The sequence below is a fragment of the Furipterus horrens genome, unplaced genomic scaffold (assembly GCF_987537825.1).
Source record: "Furipterus horrens unplaced genomic scaffold, mFurHor1.1.pri manual_scaffold_1, whole genome shotgun sequence".
NCBI lineage: Eukaryota > Metazoa > Chordata > Mammalia > Chiroptera > Furipteridae > Furipterus > Furipterus horrens.
In genome coordinates, this window is record NW_028327171.1 from 70,426,305 (window position 1) to 70,448,158 (window position 21,854).

The window sequence follows — 21,854 nt, forward strand, 5'->3', positions numbered from 1 at the left end:
AAGGTGGGCTGTTAAAACATGTTAGAGAACAACATGTATTTCAGGACTGATTTTCACTTTTAAAAGAATTTGGTGAAAAACTCACAATAAGCTACCTATTATAACTGAGTAGATGCTTCAAATTTTCTGAAATTGGAATAAATATTTACTATAATGTTGAAAATACTAAATAGATTTTGAAATAGTTTCACACCATGAATTTATTTGTTTTGAAAAAAAATGTAAGTTTCTAAAAAATATTTTATATGTACATATATTATATGTATGTATTGGGCTGGCCAACAAGTTTGTTTGTTTTTTTCTGTAAGATGGCTCTAGTAGTGCTTAGTTGTCTTTAACTTCATTCAATACAATTCTGTTATATTGTGACAGCTGTCATATCAGCATGCATTAAAAAAAAAACTCATCAAAATTGGTGAATTTTTGTGCAGCCATTTTAATATCTAAGGCGGAAGAAGATACGCAACATTTTCAGCGTATTATGCTTTATTATTTTAAGAAAGGTAAAACACAACTGAAACGGAAAAAAAAAATCTGTGCAGTATATGGAGAAGGTGCTGTGACTGATCGAATGTGTCAAAAGTAGTTTGCAAAGTTTCTTGGTACTATTGACATTTTAGCCAAATACTTCGTGGCTGTGGGGCTGTCTTATATGTTAGAAAATATTTAGCAGCACCACTGACCTCTACCCAGTAGAAGCCAATAGCAGGAGATAGCTGACATACTCAAAATATCCAAATCAATACCATTATTGGTGAAAATGAAAAATGTGTCTTTTATGGACAAACCATATGGACTTATTGGGTTTGATTAAATGGTAATTGTCATCTGTATTACTTGAGTTCAATTTTCTTTTTCTTTCTTTCTTTCTTTTCTTTTCTTTCTTTATCATAGCAATGTCCTTGTTTTCTAACTTCTAGGTAAATATTTTAAATCCAAACACACACAAAAAAATATGTACTGTTATGGGATGAATTGTGTCCTACTTCCCCCCCAAAATTCATGGTGCAGTCCCAGCCTCCAATGTGAATATATGTGGAGATAGGGTAAAGAGGTAATAAATGTTAAATGAGGTCATAAGAGTGGGGTCCTAATGCAGTGAGGGGGGGTCTTTATAGGAAGAGGGGAAAACACTAAGGATGAACATGCACAGAAAAAGACCACGTGAGGACACAGAGAGAAAATGCCATTTGCAAAACGTAGGAGAGAGGCTTCAGGAGAAATTAAACCTGCTGACACCTTGATGCTGTACTTCTGGCCCCCAGAACTATGAGAAATAAATTTATTAATTAAGCCACCCTGTCTGTGGTATTTTCTTATGGCCACACTAACAGACTAATACATGTACCAACAAAATGCATCTTCAATCTGACCTGTAACATGGAGTTCCATGTAAGTGTAGTTTAAAAATAGGCTCTACAGCTAAAAAAATGGCTAGAAAACAACATATATGAGATATAAATAAAAAAAAAGATATAAATATATTTGCTAAATTTTGATTAGATGGCATTATTCCTTAAATAATTTGCCCTCACTTGTTTTGAATTATATTTTTATGTGTAACTCTTTATTTCATTAATCTTTGATTCTGTTATAAAATCATTTTGACAAATTCTGTTATATTTTTTACTATGATGAATCCATTTCTATATTATTCATTTTATAAATATACAGGGTGGGGAAATAGTAGGTTTACAGTTGTTCATATGGAAAATAATATAGTAATTAATAAATAACAATAAAAGAATAAATTCTTTTTTTTGCATATTCACAACTGTAAACCTAGTTTTCACTCACCCTATATATTTATAATTTTTAGTAGATTTATCTGTACATTTGCTTTTAGAAATAACTAGGCAACTTGTATTTTTTTATACATGCCTGAAAATTTGTAATACAAGGAAGAATTAACTGAATCTTTACAGTATGAAATAATTCTTGGTAAATCCATAATGTTTCAATACAGTTTGGAGGAAAATTATGAGAGTAAGCTATCAGTTCATTTTCAATTTGTTTATTCCATTCATGAATTTATCCCTTCATTCATTCATATGAAATAAGTACATATTAGAAGCTCAAAATATGCTATAACTGCTAGGAGTTAGCAACAGAAAAATATAATTTGTGCATGTATTTTAGTTTTCATATTGTTATGTATTTGGTTGGTAGTTCCACACACCCTTAAATTACTATCACTCATTTATTGTTCTGCAATAGTTTGGTTCTGATTTTTTCATATTTATTTGTTCTGTACTACAGCCAATTTAAGTTGAAAAGACAGCACTGCTCTGATTTTAAAGATACAAAATTTAGCATATGTCTAGTGCATGAGTCAGCAAACTTTCTATAAAAGCCAAATAGTACATATTTTAGGCATTATGGGCCACTTACTCTGTCTCAGCTACTTAAAAGCAGCCATACACATAATGAAAATGAATGAGCATAGCTGTGTTCCAAATAACTCTACAAAAATAGCAAGCAAGCAGAATTTGGCCCATGGGTCTTTGTAGCTGACCTCTGATCCTACACTTTCTTAATAATTAGAGAAGACACCTGAAGAACCACCCATCAATTTCTGCTGAAATAACAGAGAAGCTAATTTTTTAAGCTTTGGTTTTCTTAGTACATATACAGCAAATAATTCAAAACTTTTCACTGTCTCATTTTTAATGTATAAAGAGTACATTTTATGTTCTTTTGTTTATGAGGATTACTATAGCTTTAAATAACTAAATGGCCTTTCAGCCCATTTAATTACGTTTATTGAGTAACTACTAGGAGCAGTCACATTGTTAAGGCTAGAAATACAAAGGTATGAAAACAACTTTTCTGCCTAAAACATGATGAGAACATAAATGATGGAGCAAGTATTATTTTTGCTTTTTCTTAAAAATATATTCATGTTTAATACAATTTATATTTTAGTTTATTTGTCTATTCTAACTGTAGTTCCATAATCCAATGATAGATACCTCCCAACTTTATAAGCTTAAAAGATGTGTTGTGAAAATCATTTTTGAGCCCCAAATATATTTTTTATTCTTTTTTAAATTTATTATTTATTTATTTTAGGTAACTAGATGAAGGCTTCATAGAGAATGTGGTATCTGAGCCAGGCATTGGGTTTTCTACACAAGCTTTCCAGGTGAAGCAGTCATTTGTAGCTGTGCGGGCAAAAGGACATAACTGGAATGAGGATAACTTATTCAGGAATGAGTGGGAATTTCACAGTATTGAAGAACAGATCTCTTGCAGTGTAGAGAATGAAGGTGAAAGTTTGGCTCATGTCAGGTTATACATGGCCTTGAACCACAAGCTTCATGCAAAAGATGTGGGTTGACAAAACAAGCTTTGCTCTTTGGAAAACCCTTAGACTGCATTAGAGGAGACAGACTGAAGCTCAAGGGATCGTGATCAATAAGCAGGAGACTTTAGTGGTTGAGGGAAAAAAATGATGAAAGTCTCTGGAAGGGCACCAAAAAATGGAAATTAAAATTACCCTACATTAGCACCAATATTCCTCTCATTACAACAAAGAAAAACATGTAAGATAACACTTGCAAGTGTTATTTACAATCTTTTAATTAGAGTTTGTCAGGATAAAAATGGCATTGTATTTTGAAGCTAGAATTTATAGTTCTATAAAATAATTTAAAAATGTTTTTCAAGTGTAAATAGTTTTCACATACAGATACAGGTGTGAATAGATATGCTATATTAACTATACTGAACTATAGAAATTTGTGTTCAAGTATTTTAAGTATTTTTAAAATAGACACACATACACACACACACACACACACACACAGAGATGCATTTACACAAATATTCATTTACCTGATCATGGCTTTCTGCATAAGCAATGCACTTTTCAAGATAGCGTCTGTTTGTGAGTGTGTACACTATATTGCCCATATTCCAATCTTCATCTTTAAACTCTTTAAGTAGCTAGATGCAAGAGAGAATATAATTTGCATAAAACACTATTATACTTACATTAAATTGCAACCTTAGGGCATACATCGTATCAATCCATAATAATACAGAAACACCTATATAACAAAGATGTCTGTTGAAACTTCTTCTGAAATCACAGCTTTTAAGTAAACTGTATAAATGACAGTGGTGTAGTGTGTGTGTGTCTGTGTGTGTGTCTGTATGTGTGTATGTGTGAATATAAATGTATTTTTACATTTGTGCAGATGGCTTGATCATTGCACTTTAGGATTTTTGCAACTTTTTCCCCCTGTATTAACTGCTACTCTTGATTAATAACTATAAAAAGTATTATTGTCAATATACCTTTCTGTAAATTTCACAAGGCAGAGATATACTTGCTACAGTTTTAGGTTGGATTAAAAATACTTTTTTTGTTGTTGTTTAATTTCAAAAATATACAAAGAACTAATACAACTCAACACCACGAAGACAAACAACCCAGTTAAGAAATGGGCAAAAAAAACTGAACAGACACTTCTCCAAAGAGGACCAGTAGATGGCCTACAGACACATAAAAAAATGCTCAATGTCACTAATCATCAGAGAAATGCAAATTAAAACCTCAGTGAGGTATCACCTCACCCCAGTCAGAATGGCCATCATCAATAAATCAACAAGTGCTGGTGAGGATGCAGAGAAAAAGGAACCCTAGTGCACCGTTGGTGGGAATGCAGACTGGTGCAGCGCTATGGAAAACAGTATGGAATTTCCTCAAAAAATTAAAAATGAAACTGTATTTTGACCCAGTGATTCACTGCTGGCAATATACACTAAGTATCCCGAAACACCAATTTGGATGAATTTATGCACCCCTATGTTCAGAGCAATGCTATTTACAATAGCCAAGATTAGGAAATGGCCCAAGTACCTATTAGTAGTTGAATGGATAAAGAAACCGTGGTACATTTACACAATGGAATACTATGCAGCAGTAAAAAATAAAGTCATGTTTTGTAGCAGCAAAGATGGACCTGGAGAATATTATGCTAAGTGTATTAGGCCACTCAGTTAAAGACAAGCACCACATTATCTCACTTACATGTGGAATCTAATGAACACAATAAACAAATGAAGAAAATAATAACAAGTTTAGATACATGAAACAGTCTGACAGCTGCTGGAAAGGATGGTGGGAAAGGATGAAAGATGGTGAAGGGACTAACCAAAGAACATTTATTCACAACCCATGGGCATGGACAACAATGTGGGGATTGGCTTAGAACGGGGAGAGGGTGGGGAAAGGGAGAAAGTGGGAACAACTATAATAGCATAAACAATAAAAATAAATTAAGAAGTAAATAGAGGTTTAAAGATTAATTATTATTAAATAATTATCTGAACTGACCACACATTTTTGTCTCCACTTTGTCACAGTCTTCAATCTGCCTTCTGCCCCTTTAACTCAATTTCGATGCAAATGCTTTGCCAAGATCTCAGATGACTGTTTCTTAAGTTAGTAATTGCTCTTAGGCTAATACTTACCAGCTCTACATGTTGACAAGGCTGACTTCTTCCTGCCCCATAAACTTTCCTTCTTAGTCTACCACTGTGAAACTTGTTTTGTTTTCCCGCTACTCTAGGTATCCTGCAAAGTCTCTTCAACTGCCTGTCTTATAAAAGCTGGTGCTCTTCAATGTTACATCCTCAAAATAGCCTCTTTTCTTTTACTCTCTGCATGGGCACATTTCTCTGCTGAAAGTGTCAACTGCATTCTGTGATCAGCAAAATTCTAGGATAACCCTCATGGTCCCTTCTTATTCTTATTCACACTTTTGTGTGATCCTTTACCTCGCTGTTGAGGGGCGACCTTTGAATATAAAGGATGTCCTCTGAAGAAACCGTGAGATAATAACTGAGTAATGTTTTAAGTTCCTAAGTTTGTAGTAATTTGTTATGCAGCAAGAGAAAACTAACACAAATTTGGTACCAGAAATTGGGTTCAGGCTGGTTTGCATCCTCCTTTGTGGGCTTTTTTCCCCTACGAAATTCAGATGTGCTTGGCCACAACTTCTGATTGCTCTGTAAATTGCTGCACCCGAGTGCAGGCTGAATCAGGCAGAATAATGGTCACCTGTAGATGTTCACATCCTAATGTCCAAAATCTGGATACCAATGTAAGTACAGAGATCCTTCTAAAAAGGAGGTACAACATGTAGACATAAGATAGAGACTTAAGATGCTACGCTGCTGACTTTGAAGATAAAAGAAGGGCCACGAGCCAAGGAATACAGGTGGCTTTTAGAAGTTGGAAAAGGCAAGAAAACTAGAGCTTCTAGAAAGAATGTAGTCTTGCCTGTGCCTTGCTTTTAGGCTTTTAAGGCCCATTTCAGAGTTGTGATGTACAGAAATATAAGAACTAGATGATGGTAAATTTGTGTTGTTTTAAGTCCCTTAGTTTGTGGTAATTAGATACAGCAACAATTTGAAACACATGTATAGATCTACACAAATAGGCACAGTTAACTGTTGAAAAATGTGCAAAACCAATTCAATGAAATGTAGAATAAAAAATAAATAAATCATGCTGTGAGGATTGGACATTCATAGGTTGAGAGAGAGAGAAAACAAACAAACGGATTAAGTCTTCCACAGTGTAAAAAAATTAACTCAAAATGAATCATAAACAAATATGAAAGTATAACTATAAAAAATGTTTAACAGAAAACAGGGAAGTCAATAGTTCTTGAACTGAACACCAAAAGAGAAATATTTAAAATGAAAAATAAGTTGGCTCCCATCAAATTTAAAATAAACAGAGAATTTTTTGCTCTGTGAAAGTCTACATGAAGAGAATGAGAAGCCAAGTGAAATATCTGTCAGCCAAATAGCCAACAGAAGAGCTGAATCTAGAATATATAGAAAACTCTCAAAGTTTTATAGTAAACTAAATGGATCAAATAGGAATGGACATTTCACCAAGGAGAACACACAGAAGGCAAATAAGCAAATGAAAAGATGTAAGATGTTTACCATTATAATCCATTAGAGAAATGTAAATTAAAACCACAGTAAGATATTGATACCAGTGGAGCCTGGCCAGTGCCCCAAGTGCGAAGGGCGGGGTGCAGGAAATGCCTGCGGCACGCAGGTGAAGTTGCATGCTTACCCCCAACCCCAGCTAACCAAGCTAGTGTGGCCCACCCTGCGCAAAGACGCCCAGAAGGAAGCCATTGCACTGTGCATGCGTGAGGCTAGCGAAATGTTTGGCTAAGACTAAAAGCCCTACTACTCCCTTCTGGTCCCAGTGGACATGACCTCATGTGACAGTAAAGGTCAACATGGCAGCAGGGGATGGTGCTGTTTTGTCAGTCTAGCCTGGGAAAGGGACAGGACTGGCTGGGGGTGAGGCCGGCTCTTCAGGAGAATGGCAGAAGTTTGGGCCAGGAGATTTAAACCAAGGGAAGGGAGAAACACACTCTATTCCTCTTGGATCCACCTGGGAGATGTGTGGGCAGGGATTTGCAGGACCTTGCTGGTCCTTGAAGCCGTGTGGCAAATGATGGTGTCATCCCTACACACAGACACCAGGTAGGAGCCTGAAGCTGGACAGCAACTCACTTAGCCACCCGGGACTCCAAAGGATGGAGTGGGAATTCTGAGCATTGTTTTGGGTGTTAGTCTTTTTGGGAACAGATAGATTTTGTTTGTGTTTTACAGAAGAGATGAGCCTGGGGCTAGGGTCTAGCCAGTCCTCCCAAATTGCTCAACCTTTTAATAAAGACCTCTTTACTTCCCCACCAACCTCTGCCTACAGAATCTGCCTATGGGTGGTAACAGGCAGCCACTTTTGTTTGGTAACAGTATCATTACACACCTATTAGAATGACTAATATAAAAAGTGACAACACCAAGTGCTATCGTACAAAGATGTACAGAATCCGAATCTCTGCAATGCTGCTGGCGAGAATATAAACTGGTACGGCTACTCTAGAAATAGTGTGGCAGTTTCTTGAAAAATTAAACAGTCAACTACTACATGATCCACTAATTGTATTTTTGAGCATTTACCCTAAAATAATGAAAACATACAGACATTTATCCTAGAATATAACTTAAGATTATAGAAAAACCTGTACACCAATGTTAATAGCTTTTTTAAAAAAATAGTAGCCAAAACCTAGAAAACAATCCAGATGTCTTTTAATGGGCAAATAATTAAACTGTGGTATATCCATACTATGGAATACTATTCAGCAGTAAAAACCAATACACAACTGATACATGCATCAACCTGCATGAATATCCAGAGAACTTTCCCAAATAAAATATGAAAATCCAGAAAGGTTACATAGTGTATGATTCTGCTTATATAACATTCTTGAAATGACTAAATTATAGAAAGGAGATTAGATTAGCAGTTGCCACAGCTTCAGAAGTGACTGTGAGTATGCAGGTGTAGGTGTGGCTATAACGGCAATGCAAGGAAACCTGTGGTGATGGAAGGGTTCTGAATCTTGATTACATCCATGTCAGTATCCTGGTTGTGATATTGTACTATAGTTTTGCAAAATGTTACCATTGGGGAGGGGGGAATATTAGTTAAGGAGGTATCAGATTTCACTGCATTATTTCTTACAACTGCATATGAATCTACAATTTTCTCAATACAAAATGTTTAATTAAAAATCTATATAATAAAAATACTAGGTACACAATAAATATTTAGTGGAATTAATGAAATTAATGAATTCAATTAAATATATAACCTTTATATAAGCAGTTATTAGATAATAAAAATAATCAAATAAACTTAAAAGGGATACAGCATATTAGGCATATTTTGGACAGGCAAATATTTGTTCAAGAAATGATTACACTAATATGGTAGTCCAAACTACTGATTCTTAAATCATCAAGTAGAAAATAATAATTAATTTGCTTTTGAATAACAAAAATATAAATGGAATCTAGCATTTACTTTAGCTCATACTCTGTGGGTAGATAACAATGAATGCCACATACATTCTGGGTACAATTGTCATTGGGATTAATATGATTGCATGTTTTATTGACATTTGAGGGAATGACAGTCATTTATGCAATTAATTTTATTAAGTGCACAACTTGTAAAAGTCAGGGAATATTACTGACTTTTACAAAAATATATTATTTTAATTCTAGTTTTATTAACTAAGGGCTTTATATTTGTGTTGCAAAAATATTTTTAAATAATTACATAAAACAGAAGATGATATCTGCCTCAGAATATGTACATCTAAATAGGTAGTTTATTCACATCCTAAACCCAGGACAATACATTTTCCACTTGTATGATGTGCTACCTAGCACAGTGCCTTCAGCATACAAGGTACTAAAATGCTTAATAAATTAAAATTTCTAAAAAATTGCCATCATTCAGAAAAAAAAACTAATCCCACTGTGAGCTATGATTGACTGGGAAAAATTCTAGGTTGATGTACCCCCTGAAATATTCTTGAATTCACACGAAGACTGGGGAATGGTAAAGGCTTTTCAGTGGGAGGTTAACAAAGTAAGACTTAGCACTTGCTGGGGAAAAAGTCTGTGTGAAAGATTAGATTGTAAGGGATGGTGAGTGGATAAAGACCCTTAAACCAAGGTGAGGAACTTGAAGACAATAGCAGGTTTTAAAATAACAAATATAAAGCAACTTTCAGGTGTTAAAGCAAGACATTCATTTGTTTGATTTCTAAGATTAATTGTCTCAATAAAATGCTTGCTTTTTGAGTCAACAATGTTGAAGAGTCATTATAAATGGAGAAGCAGAAATAGTGTTGGTAGAGTTTTAATGTCACAGCTGTGCATTGCACAAATTGCCTGGGGCCACAGGAAAGAGAGGATTACAATAGCCACTTCCTTCATAACAGGTTCTATGGTTTTTCTGTACAAAGTCAAGTGCTCCTAACACTGTGATCTCATGGCACCAGTTCATGTCTGTACTAAGGGCTTACCAGAAAGCTATGATTATTTGATATATATCTGACTCCTTACACATGTTCAGCCTATGATTATGGATTTGGCCACTCAAAAACATTCTGTATTATATTTAAGTATATTTAACAAATTTAGTCCTGTCTGCACACATTAAATGAAATAAGATACAACCCAAACTGCTTGAACTATTATTAAGTTTAATACAATTATATTAGAAATGATGTGTAAGGTGTTATGTACAATTATTCATTTCTAGTTACTAACACACGTGCTGAGGACTGTTAAATGCTGAATGAAGGACTGGGTGAATCCAAATATGCTGAAAAAAAGACCATACTAGGAAGCAAGTACTGGGAATTAAGGAGTAACTTCTACATGAATTGGTAATTTTCAGGCAGAAATGGATGCTTTGATGAAGTTTAACGTGTTTTAAATATAGAGCACTGAAGTTCTGTACAATTGCATTAATAATTACATAACTAAGCTTATATTAATCATATTTCTCCCTTGCCTGAATAGTGCAATAATAAATACTTTATATTAGAACTTTTAGAAGTTTGAGAAGCACAAGCATTAACACACGGGATAATTTAGTACTTCAATTATAATATCTATAATTAATAATTATGACTAAGAAATATATAAAAAATAATAAATAAAGCAATGTAATATGTACTATCCATACACAAAAAAATATTTACAGGAACTCTTACCTGGATCCATTTATCTGGAATTGCCATGGCTAATCGGTAGTCAAAGCCACACCCTCCCTGAGAAATTGGAGAACACAGAGCTGGCATTCCTGATACATCCTAAAACAAAGGACATCAGCATTATCAGTTCATACTGCTCAAATTTTTACTAAATATCTTTATGACAGTAATGGTAAGGCCAATAAATGAAAACAATATATAAGGGCATAAGCACATATTTTTGTAGTGTTTCGGTAGCATACTTGGAAAAGCAGATAAAACTGTTGATAGCATATCTCATTTCCCAATAAAATTTTGTGTCATGCTCTTCACTGCAGGACAACTTTGATCTCATGTAGCCATATCTTTCTTTTCCTTGCTATCACACACAGAAAACAGAACAGTACAACTATTATTGCTAGAACATGATTTCTTAGACTGACTTTGGAGCTACTCTCAACATTTTTTTATTCATTACGGCATTCATGAAACACAAAAATACACACAGCATATTTCTGTCATACTGCTTATCAGGCATGGAGAGTAATTTTTGAGCACTTAGCTCACTTAGCTCATTTCTGATGAAATGGAAAGTAGAGTTAGTACACTAAGAGTGAAGCAATAAGATGGCTTTCAGTATAAGGGTCTTTGAGGTTATCTAGTGGATCCTCTTCATTCAGAAGATACAGAAATTGAGGCTTATTGAGGTGAAGGGATCTCTAAAGATATATGCTTCTCAATGTTAGAGCCAGGACTCTGCTAAGTGAATGAATGAAGGTGCTGCCAGGATTTAAAGATATATAAAGCATATTATCTGATCTTCAAGGATTCATAAACCACAACCTAAATATATATACACTCATATTACCATGAAGTGACAATATGATACAATTGTGATAATTGTTATCTTAAGTACACAGGAAGTACAATGGAGAGACCTATGTCTTTCTATCATTATTTTGTAGTATTTCATCTCGAGTACTAAATACTTCATCCAATTTGAAATATTTACTTTTCCCTGTGCATGTCGCAAGCTTTTCTACTTATGTCATTGCCCAAACTCTTCCTATAAAAGAATATCATACTTTGAGAAATAAATACTTCCTCTTCCACAATGCCATCCCCAAACTACCCCCACAGAAAAGTTGGAACAAAGAAATGTATGACCTCTATGGTCTCCCGAAATCATTTATTAATTAGCTTTTTTTGTGGATCCGAGGTATATAAATATAATACATTGTGTAATACAACCACTGAGAAATAAGACATTTGTCAATTATATCTTATTTCTACACAGTACTTTATAGTGTATAAAAGTAGAAAAAAGATGATTGGAAAAGTAAGTAAAAAAGGAAGGTTAGCAGAAAATAAGCCATTTTAAAAGAAGTTATATTTATTAAAATAAGCTACACTTTCACAGATATGATAGTTCTCTAGTTCAATTCTTTATAAGCATTGGTTGAATATGTAAAATATCAGGTACACATATTAGGCACTGGGATTAGAGATTCAATGCCTTCTGAGAAGAGTTTCCGTAAGACCAGGAGTTTTCATAAGACTGGTTATAGGATGGTATTAAAGATCACGATAATTTTCTCAAGAAAACACTAAGGTAAATTCTGCATTTACCTTAGCTTTAGGAAATAGTTTGAGAGGAAATAGAGTCTACTAAAAAAAAAAAAAAAAACTATTTGGACACCAATTTGTCTAGACTCCTAAATCTGAATCCTAGAAATCTTCCCCATTAATGTACATGACATATTTGCAGCTCTCTTTTGAAAATTGAGTTAATAACTATCTTTTAAAAATATTAGAAGAAAAAAGGTAAACATAAAGAGCAATAAAATTAATATATTTTAAATATACAGGGTTGATACCATCTAACAAAGCATACTAAAATAAGCACAGGTGTTTCAAATGAAGTTAAAACAATTTTCATTCTTTAATATCTAAAGGGCATTTACAACTATTCCAGAGGGGGTGAAAATCTTCATTAAAAAGTATTTTAAATTAAAAGATGGACAAAGGATCTGAACAGACACTTCTCCAAGAAGGACATACAAAGGGCCCATAGACATATGAAAGGATGATCAACATCGCTATCCATCAGAGAGATCCATAGGAAAACCATAATGATATAGCATTTCACACCAGTCAGAATGGCCATCATTAACAAATCAACAAACAAGTGCTGGCGAGGATGTGGAGAAATGGAAACCCTATTGCACTGCTGGTTGGAATGCAGACTGGTGCAGCCACTGTGGAAAACAGTATGGGATTTCTTCAAAAACTTAAAAATGGAAATGCCCTTTGATCCAGTAATCCCATTGCTGAGATTGTATCCTAAGAATCCTTAAACACCAATTCAAAAGAACTTACGCACCACTATGTTCACAGCAGTGCTATTTACAATAGCCAAGTGCAGGAAACAGCTTAAGTGCCTATTAATAAATGAGTAGCTAAAAAAACTGTGGTAGATTTACACAATGGAATACTACGCAGCAGAAAGAAAGAAGGAACTCCTACCCTTTGAGACAGCATGGATGGAAATGGAGAGTATTATGCTAAGTGAGATAAGCCAGGCTGCAAAAGACAAATACCATATGATCTTACCTACAAGAGGAACCTAATGAACAAAACAAACAAATGAGCAAAATAGTATCAGAGACATGGAAATAAGGAACAGGCTTACAGTGACTAGAGGGAAGAGGGGAGGGGGATATTGGGGAAAGAAGGGGAAAGGTCTAGTCAAGGAACAAGTATAAATGACCCATGGACAGGGACAACAGGTTGGAGATTGATTATGGAGAAAAGGAGGTGGGCGGGGCAGGGGAGAGCAACAAGGGTAAAATTGGGACAACTGTAATTGAACAACAATAAAATAAAAAGAAAAAAAGAGAAAAATATTTTAAATTAATATAGCAAATATAACCATGTGGAGTGGTAGATATAGTTCAGAAAAAAGTTTCAATTTCAATAAATGTCATTATAAATAAATTCAAATATCTACTCTAGGACTTTTTATAAAATTACATTACTTATTCATTATACACATTCCTTTCTTCAAAATAAGTTCATGAGGATCAATTACACATTTTGAAGAGACTCCCACAAGACAGAAAAGTGATGTATTGAAATTGAAGTAGTTTTCAATTTAAGTAGAATAAATTGAAGACACATCTTGTTTTTTAAAAATCTGAAACCAAGTAATATAAAGTAGGCTAAATCTCAAAGTTCCATTGGTAGAAATACTGATAATCAGACAAGGACTCCCTAGATGATGAAACTATTTTACTTGAAATGACTGAAAAGATCAATGTAACAATTTTAAGTTTCATGTATTAAGTAATTGGTTCTTTTTTTTTCAGTATGAACTTTTGATCTGTGCTGTCATTAATTGTTTATAATAATTTTTCATATAAAATATCTCTGGTTTGAATCGCCATAAACATAATTGACAAAATAATTAATTTTTGATGTTTGAAAGATAAAATATACGAAAGACAAAAGTTTAAAACACTGTGATTGATGTTTAAAAATAGTCAGTACAAAGTATTAGCACAAGCATTAGCAAGATTTATAAGCTATGATCAAATGTTAGTAGATAATGTGAAATTAATACTGGGTACCAAAATGGTATTACAATTGTTGGGTTTTTAAAAATTCTATATAAGAATGTATTCCAGGAATTTAAAATTCACATCTTATTCCTAGAAGATATGTATTTACAAGGAAAAGGAGTAAAGAGAGTAACTGCTTTCTATGCAGAAAATCATACCACCTAGTTGGGGATTTGGGATTGTGAGAAATAATGAATAAGAAAAAATGGTATATGAATAGTAAATACTATATAAAGGAGACAGTCATTAACTACCACATTTCATTCCAATGAACTAAAGGCCAACCATGTAAAAATACACCTTAACTCTGAATTCTTTAACAACAGTCTTATTATTATCATACGACATCCACTACATTTTTTATAGAATAGTTTTAACATACTGAATTTGATTGTAATAATAATTTCTAGTCAGAAGACTCAGGAAACCAGAGGGAGTTTAGTGCTAAATTTAAATTAGCATAAGCATTTAACAAACTTCTTAATTTATCACATTTATCACCAAGAGGGGAATTGTCAATTATACATATACCAAATTATATCATTACAGTGCAGCTTTGGGACAGTTAATCATGAACATTCAGTAATCATGAATAACTAGTGAACACTTGATAATCAGAGAGCAGTAACGTAAACAAGAAAGGTAATCGCATCAGAACAAGGGAGGCTTCAGAGGAACTCTCAGGCAGTGATCCACACCATCTCTAATGATTAAATCAGAAATAAATAAATAAATAAATAAATAGACAGAAGGATGTGCATATTTGATTCTTTTCTCTGTTGAAGGTCTCATGGCAGAAGGACCTGTCCACTGATTAGGATATTTTACTTTCTAACCATTGGCATTTTTTCTTTTAACAATGGAATGGTGACAAGTAATTAGTGTACACTATCTCCTAGAAGGCAAACAGTGAATTCTAAATAATGTGACACCCATACAAGGTAGCTGCACTGTAGTCAGAGTACAATTTCAGTTATGCAATTATTGACAACATGAGATTAATTATTTGAATATTACATGCTGACAAATTGTTCTATATTAAAGGGAATCAGGGGATAGAGATCATTACGGCTTTACCTCAGCAATTGTTATAGAATCTGGATACAATGTGTGAGCCAAATGATTTGCCAACATGAGATAAATCAAGGCATCTTCATCTACTTGTAGTCCAAAATATTCATGATAACCACCTGAAAAACCTTGACCTAGAGAACATAAAATCAATGTAGAAGCAATATGTTAACATGCAAGTCTTAACTCCACAAATTTCACCACCAATTAGTTTGCTGATATCAGTTTTGTTATAGTAAAATGTCATGGGCCTCAACACCACATAATATTATCATCAGAAATGTATGATCTAAGTTAGAAAAGTATTCCATATCAATAATCCTGTAATTTTTGTTTTATAAAAGCAAACAAAATACTTTGATTTCATTTTTAATTGATTTTTATAGAAGAGAAATATACTGAAATGATAGTGAAAGGAATTCTAAATTTCAACTTCTAGATATGGTTTTTGTCATATCAAATGTTAATTTACCTAACTTCTATTAGATACCTCTGAAAGCAACTATGAACACTATCATAAAATTGAGACATAACGTTTATACTATTTTAAATATATCCTTCAATTTATGCAATATGGATTTCCTATGATGACAAAAAGATTTTAACATTCTGTAACATCCTCCTACTTCTTCTGCCTCAACTCCTAATTTTGGTTACTTACAGTTTATTTTAGTTATTGAGGTTATACAATGTATTTGCTATTCCTTCAGTTGTTTACACATATTTTAAGTCAAGTTAATGCTTATCACCTATCTTTCCCCCCTGCTTCCCTATAACTCTATGTTCTTTATTTTGAATCGCTCTTTTTTACAGGATTTCATCACTGAATAATATTTTCAAGTATAATTACAGAAGTCTTATTCCTTAAGGACTTTCAAATTTATAACTCAACTTCACTTCAACTATCAAATTTCTCAGTCACACTTTTGAGAATTTTATAGGCATTGCTATTGATGACAGAGGAGTAGAACCCAGGCATTTTCTCATCCATTCAGGTATATTGACTTTTCTTCCCAGTTGTCACCTAATGAATTTCTACTTAGTACTGTATTTTGTGAATTTAACACTCTGTCTTAATGTTAATTGCTTATTCTCAGCTTTTTTTTTTTTTCCTGGGATGTGTTCTTTTGCAGTGCAGCTTCTGTTTTTTTGTTTTTGTTTTACCCTCACCATTCAAAGAGGGAAAACATGTTAAGTAACTCAGAATGTTTTTCTTTACCGTTTTTATCCATTAGGTCAAAAAAATTATAGCACAGGTGGCTTTGTTTGTATTTCTCAGATAAACTGCAACCGCCACAGAATTAAAAGTGTATCCCACATCCATAGATTTCAGTTTATTTCCCCAATTCTATAATTTCTTAGAAAATTCCTAGCCCTCAACAGAGGAAGGTACTGAAGAGGCATGTGGATATTTTAATTTGGTAGAAAATCTTTCTTGAATTTCGTCATGCTTCTCCTTTTCATCCTTTAAATACACTACTCTCCAAACTTAAGGATATTAATGAAACCTGACATGTTTTATAGGTGCAACTTTGTGCCTAGGAACATTTAAGGGACTGTGCTGCAGCGTTTGCAGACAGCACTGCACTTTGAGTACAGCTTATTTTCCTTGGCAGCCACTTTTCAAGATCGACAGTCTCAAGTCCCTTTTTTGGATAGGTTGTTGCTGGTAAATATTTGACTATTAAAATATAATTCTTTGACATATTATCTACTGAAGAATTAGATTCTGTGGTCCTATTTCTTTCTGCAATTTTTAAATTGAAAAACTCTGATCAAAGTGTTTTATTATAAAGTAATTTATAATTTAATTAAAACCAAGTATATATATATATTTTTTTTTCTTTAATGTTTAATATGCAGGAAACTACACATTAATAAATGTTCTCATTTGTTATTTTTGTTATTGAGTTTTCATTGTAAATGAAAATGTTCACGTTCTGAGAGTGCTGCAAAAATGGGTTTCCTTAAAAAACATTTTAAAAGAAAGCTACATGTTAAAAATAGCATATTATTAAATACATATATTTAAATGAAAATCATTATCTTTTATTTACTTAAAAATGTATTTATACAAAGCCTCTTGCCAAAAAGGGATCAGAAGTGACTACAGAAAATACGTACAATGAAATAATAAAAATCATGCCAATAATAACACTCATTGCAGCTCTATAACTGAACCCCAAACCTGGTTGTAACCTGCCAGTAAAAAAATAACATAGAATCATTAGGTATATCTGTAACAGAGCAGATTACCCACCCATTCCATGGTGATGATAGAGCATGGATGTAACACCATCAAAACGAAATCCATCAAAGCCATATTCTTCCAACCACCATCTTATGTTTGACAGAAGGAATCTTAAAACTTCCCAGCTAAAATATTAGAGAAATATATACTTAAGCATAATGGTATATAATGTTTTCCTTAACTGTAATATATTGTTTTCTAAGAGCATTAATTAAAATTATAAATGTATACCTTAAGAATTATTATGTTCAAGAAATATATCCTATAAAAATCAGTAAACTGCTAACATTTATCTCATTTGTTTGATGAAACTCATTCTAAAAAAGAAAATTATTAAAGTTAGCCACAAAATCACTTAATATCTAAGAAAAACTGAGGAAATATGTGTAGATCAGGACCAAAATGCAGGGACTTGCCTTGTTCAGTGCTGCGTTCTCATACAAAAAGCAAAACAAAAAATACCAAAAGAAAAAAAAAAATCTGTTGCTTATCTTTGAATTTTCTACAAGATTTTTATGTGTATTATAACCAATTTTATATGTAATATGTAATACATGGTTTGTCCTTTTAGAAAATATAATTCTACTATCATTAGAAAAACTGCCTTCAATGTTTGTCAGCTTAAAATATTTCCCCATTCCATAATTTCAAACAATACAATTTGGAATAAAAAGTAAAAAGAAAAAATAAAGACTTAAAATCTAATAAGCAACACTACACTTACTGGACTATTATTTTGTGGGGGTGAAAATAAAAGACCTCATTACTAAAAACACATGTTTAATAAAGTAAAATGTTTTATAAGTGAAAGTGTCCTACCTCCATAAAAGAGGAAAATATTACCAAAGAATTTTTATAACTCAATTAAAATCACAACATGAAACAAGGCTATGTCGGACAACTGAAAAGAGGGATCATCAATTACAATTTTCTTTAGTCACACAGTTATGGTTGAGTTCTCCATCTTATTATAACTATGGTTTTAAAACTTTAATACCTCATTTAGTATAATGACAAAGCAGCAACAGTATACACAAGTGCTTAACCCAGTTAAAATGTACGTTTTTATTTTCAACTTTCCATATATTAAACATCAGTCTGACATAAGTGGAGATTAAGTCATCACAATCAACTTCAGAATTGTAAATCTAAACTTTGGGACAGATGAGTGTTGTTGGTAATGAACTGCTTTATATAACTTACTTTTAAGTTTTGAAAACTAACTTGAAGTTAAAAAATAAATAAAAATAAAAAACAGAAACCCAAACAATGCAGAAGATATGAAAGGGAGCATGGACATTTTAGATTGTTAGATCCAAACCATTATGAGAGCAGAATTTCTTAAGTTTCTATTACTGAATATTCACTCAGGGTTTAAGAAAAAATTCTGTTTAACAACAACAAAAAGGGAACAAAAACAAAGAGGTATTATACCAGTGAACAAGAACAAAAATACTTATGTTGTATAGAAATTTCTAATAAAAAAACTTTAAATTAATAAACCTTATATTTTAGAGCACTTTTAGGCTCTCGGCGAAATGGAATCTATAAAACAAAATAAATGAACAAATAAAATTGAAACAGATTCATAGAAGTTGATGGTGACCAGATCGGAAGGGGGCTGGTGGCCCGGGTGAAAAAGATAGAGGGGTCAAGAAGTAAAAACCAGCCGTTACAGAATAGTCACAGCATAGAAAGCACGGTACAGGGAATACAGTCAATGATACTGTAATAACTACGTATGGGGACAGGGCAGTACTAGACTTCTGGGGAAATCACTTCCTAAGCTCTTAATGTCTAACCACTATGTTGTACACCTGAAACTAATGTCATATTGAATGCCAACAGTAATTTAAAAAATTAAAAACAATTGCAAATACCACAGAAGGCATTTAAAGCCTATCCTTGAAGACCACAGGGCAGCCTACTTTCCAAATAATTGGAGTCAGATGTTGACTTTCATAAAGTGATGTCAAAAATATATGTACTTTAGTGACCAGCATAAATTTATATGTTATTTTAGTTGTTAGCATCATATCTTAAACTAATTAACAAATAAGTTAGAAACTAATACCATGTCATCTATATTGCCTACAGTCAGTTGATCAGCTTACTGATATGTTTTTATGAAGCAAATCCCAAAAATCCAGAAAAAGATAATGAAATGAGGCTGACTTTCCTGTGAATCAGAAACTACTAAAAATGTTTAAATTACAGCTGTCTGATATAGAAACTGAATACATTGATGAATAATATACACGTTTAAGCATTTCTGGTAATCAAAATAATCAGTATTCTAATTGGTTTAGATGTCTGAAATATTCCACCTGTAATCAAGTAATGAGGGTTTATTAAGGAAATTTTATCACACACAGAAAATCCATTTTAAGGTTTTTAGGATACTGTCTCTAAAATAAAAAACTGATGATTGCCTCAATTTCTGCCAATAAACTTTACAATAAAACAGTCAAATTTTCTTTGCAAACAAGTATAATCAGATATAGAAATATTTATTAGATGAAGTTATCATTTGTAGTTCAAACGTATTTAATGTTGTATTAATTTGTGGTCTTTAATGACTCCTAGGATTTTCAAAATAAGCAACTTAGTCTACTACATCTACTAATATCATATGCTAATAAAGAGTGGCATTATTAAACAGTGGTTAAATATAATAAATATGAAAAAAACATTTCATATTCCTCTTAGCTAGTCAACAGTCACTGAAAATGAATGGCTATTAAATGGTACACGATAAAACCATGAGAAAAAGAAGCATATGTTTTGATCTGCATATTTCAACTGACTGACCTTGAGCAAAGAACATTTTATTTTATGGAAGAGGCATGGCATGTCAAATAAAATAATAGAATTTTAAATTGCAATAAAAATAACATTTTTAAAGAAGATATTCTAAAATGTCACTATTGAAAAGCAAGTTATATCTACCTACTCTACTTAAAAAATTTCTTTACAACTCATCTATTTAATTTTAATTAAATTAACTAATAAATAAAAAAATATTATATTTTTGCTCATACTTTTCTATAGATATCATACTTTGTTAGTAGAAATTGATTAAGAGAAAAACTTAAAATAATCAAAATGTGATTATTTGTATCTAATACTAGATAGCAGTAACATCAATGATAAAATGTATCTTGGATTTTAGACACAATATAGCGAAGCTACTGTACATATTAATTTCAAATAAAATTAGGTAGCAAGCAGCACAAACTCTAGAGCAAACTTATTTCGACTACTAAATATCTGTAATTATATAAACTTCAGAACATGAGTAGCTATTATAAAATTATTTTGAAGTTTTTTTTCAATATTACATGACTTCATAAACTTCCACCTGTACAGCTTTATTTTATATACAGTATTCCCTCATTTATTGCAGGTATTATGTTCCAGACCTCTGCGAGAGGTGAAAATCCGCGAAGTAGGAATCTTACATTTATTTTATTATTTATATATTTTTTTAAGGCTTTATAAACCCTTCCCACACACTTATAAACTGTTCCCAGTCCCTTATTAACCTTTCCCACTCCCTTATTAACTTTCCACTTAATGTATTTACTTATGTTCTTAAACACATTCTACACTCCTAAAACTACATAACTTTAACAACATACCTATACAGTACCACAAAATCCCACAATATAGCAAGAAATCGACGATAAATAATTAAATATAATATTTTTTAAAGTCCCAGGATACAGTGAGGCCGCGATAAGTGAAATGCGATATAGAGAGGAACTGCTGTAAATTATTGTTTAATCATATTATATCCACTGAGTCCTGGTTATTTATATTCACTATTAAAATAAATCATTTTCTTTCCCATAAGGACTAATTTGTTCTTAGATTATTAAATATTGTATTAAAATTACCTCTATTTGTATTATCTATAAGTCTATGTTTGCATCTTCTAGGAAATAAGTAGGAAAGAACAGTATATTGTATATTTATATGCTAAATGCTTCCAATTACATTTTACTTAAAGAAATACAACAGGTCCTCAAATAATGTTTCCTTCAACGCCATTTCTTTACCTTAATGAAGGAAAAAAAAAAATCAATTCCTGCATGTTCTCTCCATGTTTGCTTGGATTTTCTCTGGGGACTCCAGTCCCCTCACACATCCCAGATCTGAGCACATGAGGTGAATTAGCATGTCTGCACTTTCAATACGAGTGAGTGTGAATGTGAGTGTGGGTGGGTGTGAGTGGCCCTGAGGTAGATGGGTTCCTGTCCAGGGCAGGTTCCCATCTTGCAGCCTGAGCCACAGGGATAGGCTACT

At 32.7% G+C, this 21,854-nt stretch overlaps 1 protein-coding gene across 1 annotated transcript in view; it reads right to left on the reverse strand.

The window, feature by feature from the left end:
- The window catches only part of GBE1 (1,4-alpha-glucan branching enzyme 1), a 267,728-nt gene that overhangs the window by 70,736 nt on the left and 175,138 nt on the right, over positions 1 to 21,854 (reverse strand). The window contains exons 8-11 of the mRNA XM_090275929.1: positions 17,556 to 17,671; positions 15,302 to 15,429; positions 10,626 to 10,724; positions 3,838 to 3,948 (exon numbers count right to left, since the gene is read on the reverse strand). Coding sequence (XP_090132055.1) covers positions 3,838 to 3,948; positions 10,626 to 10,724; positions 15,302 to 15,429; positions 17,556 to 17,671 — 454 coding nt within the window. The remainder of the gene's footprint in view (positions 1 to 3,837; positions 3,949 to 10,625; positions 10,725 to 15,301; positions 15,430 to 17,555; positions 17,672 to 21,854) is intronic.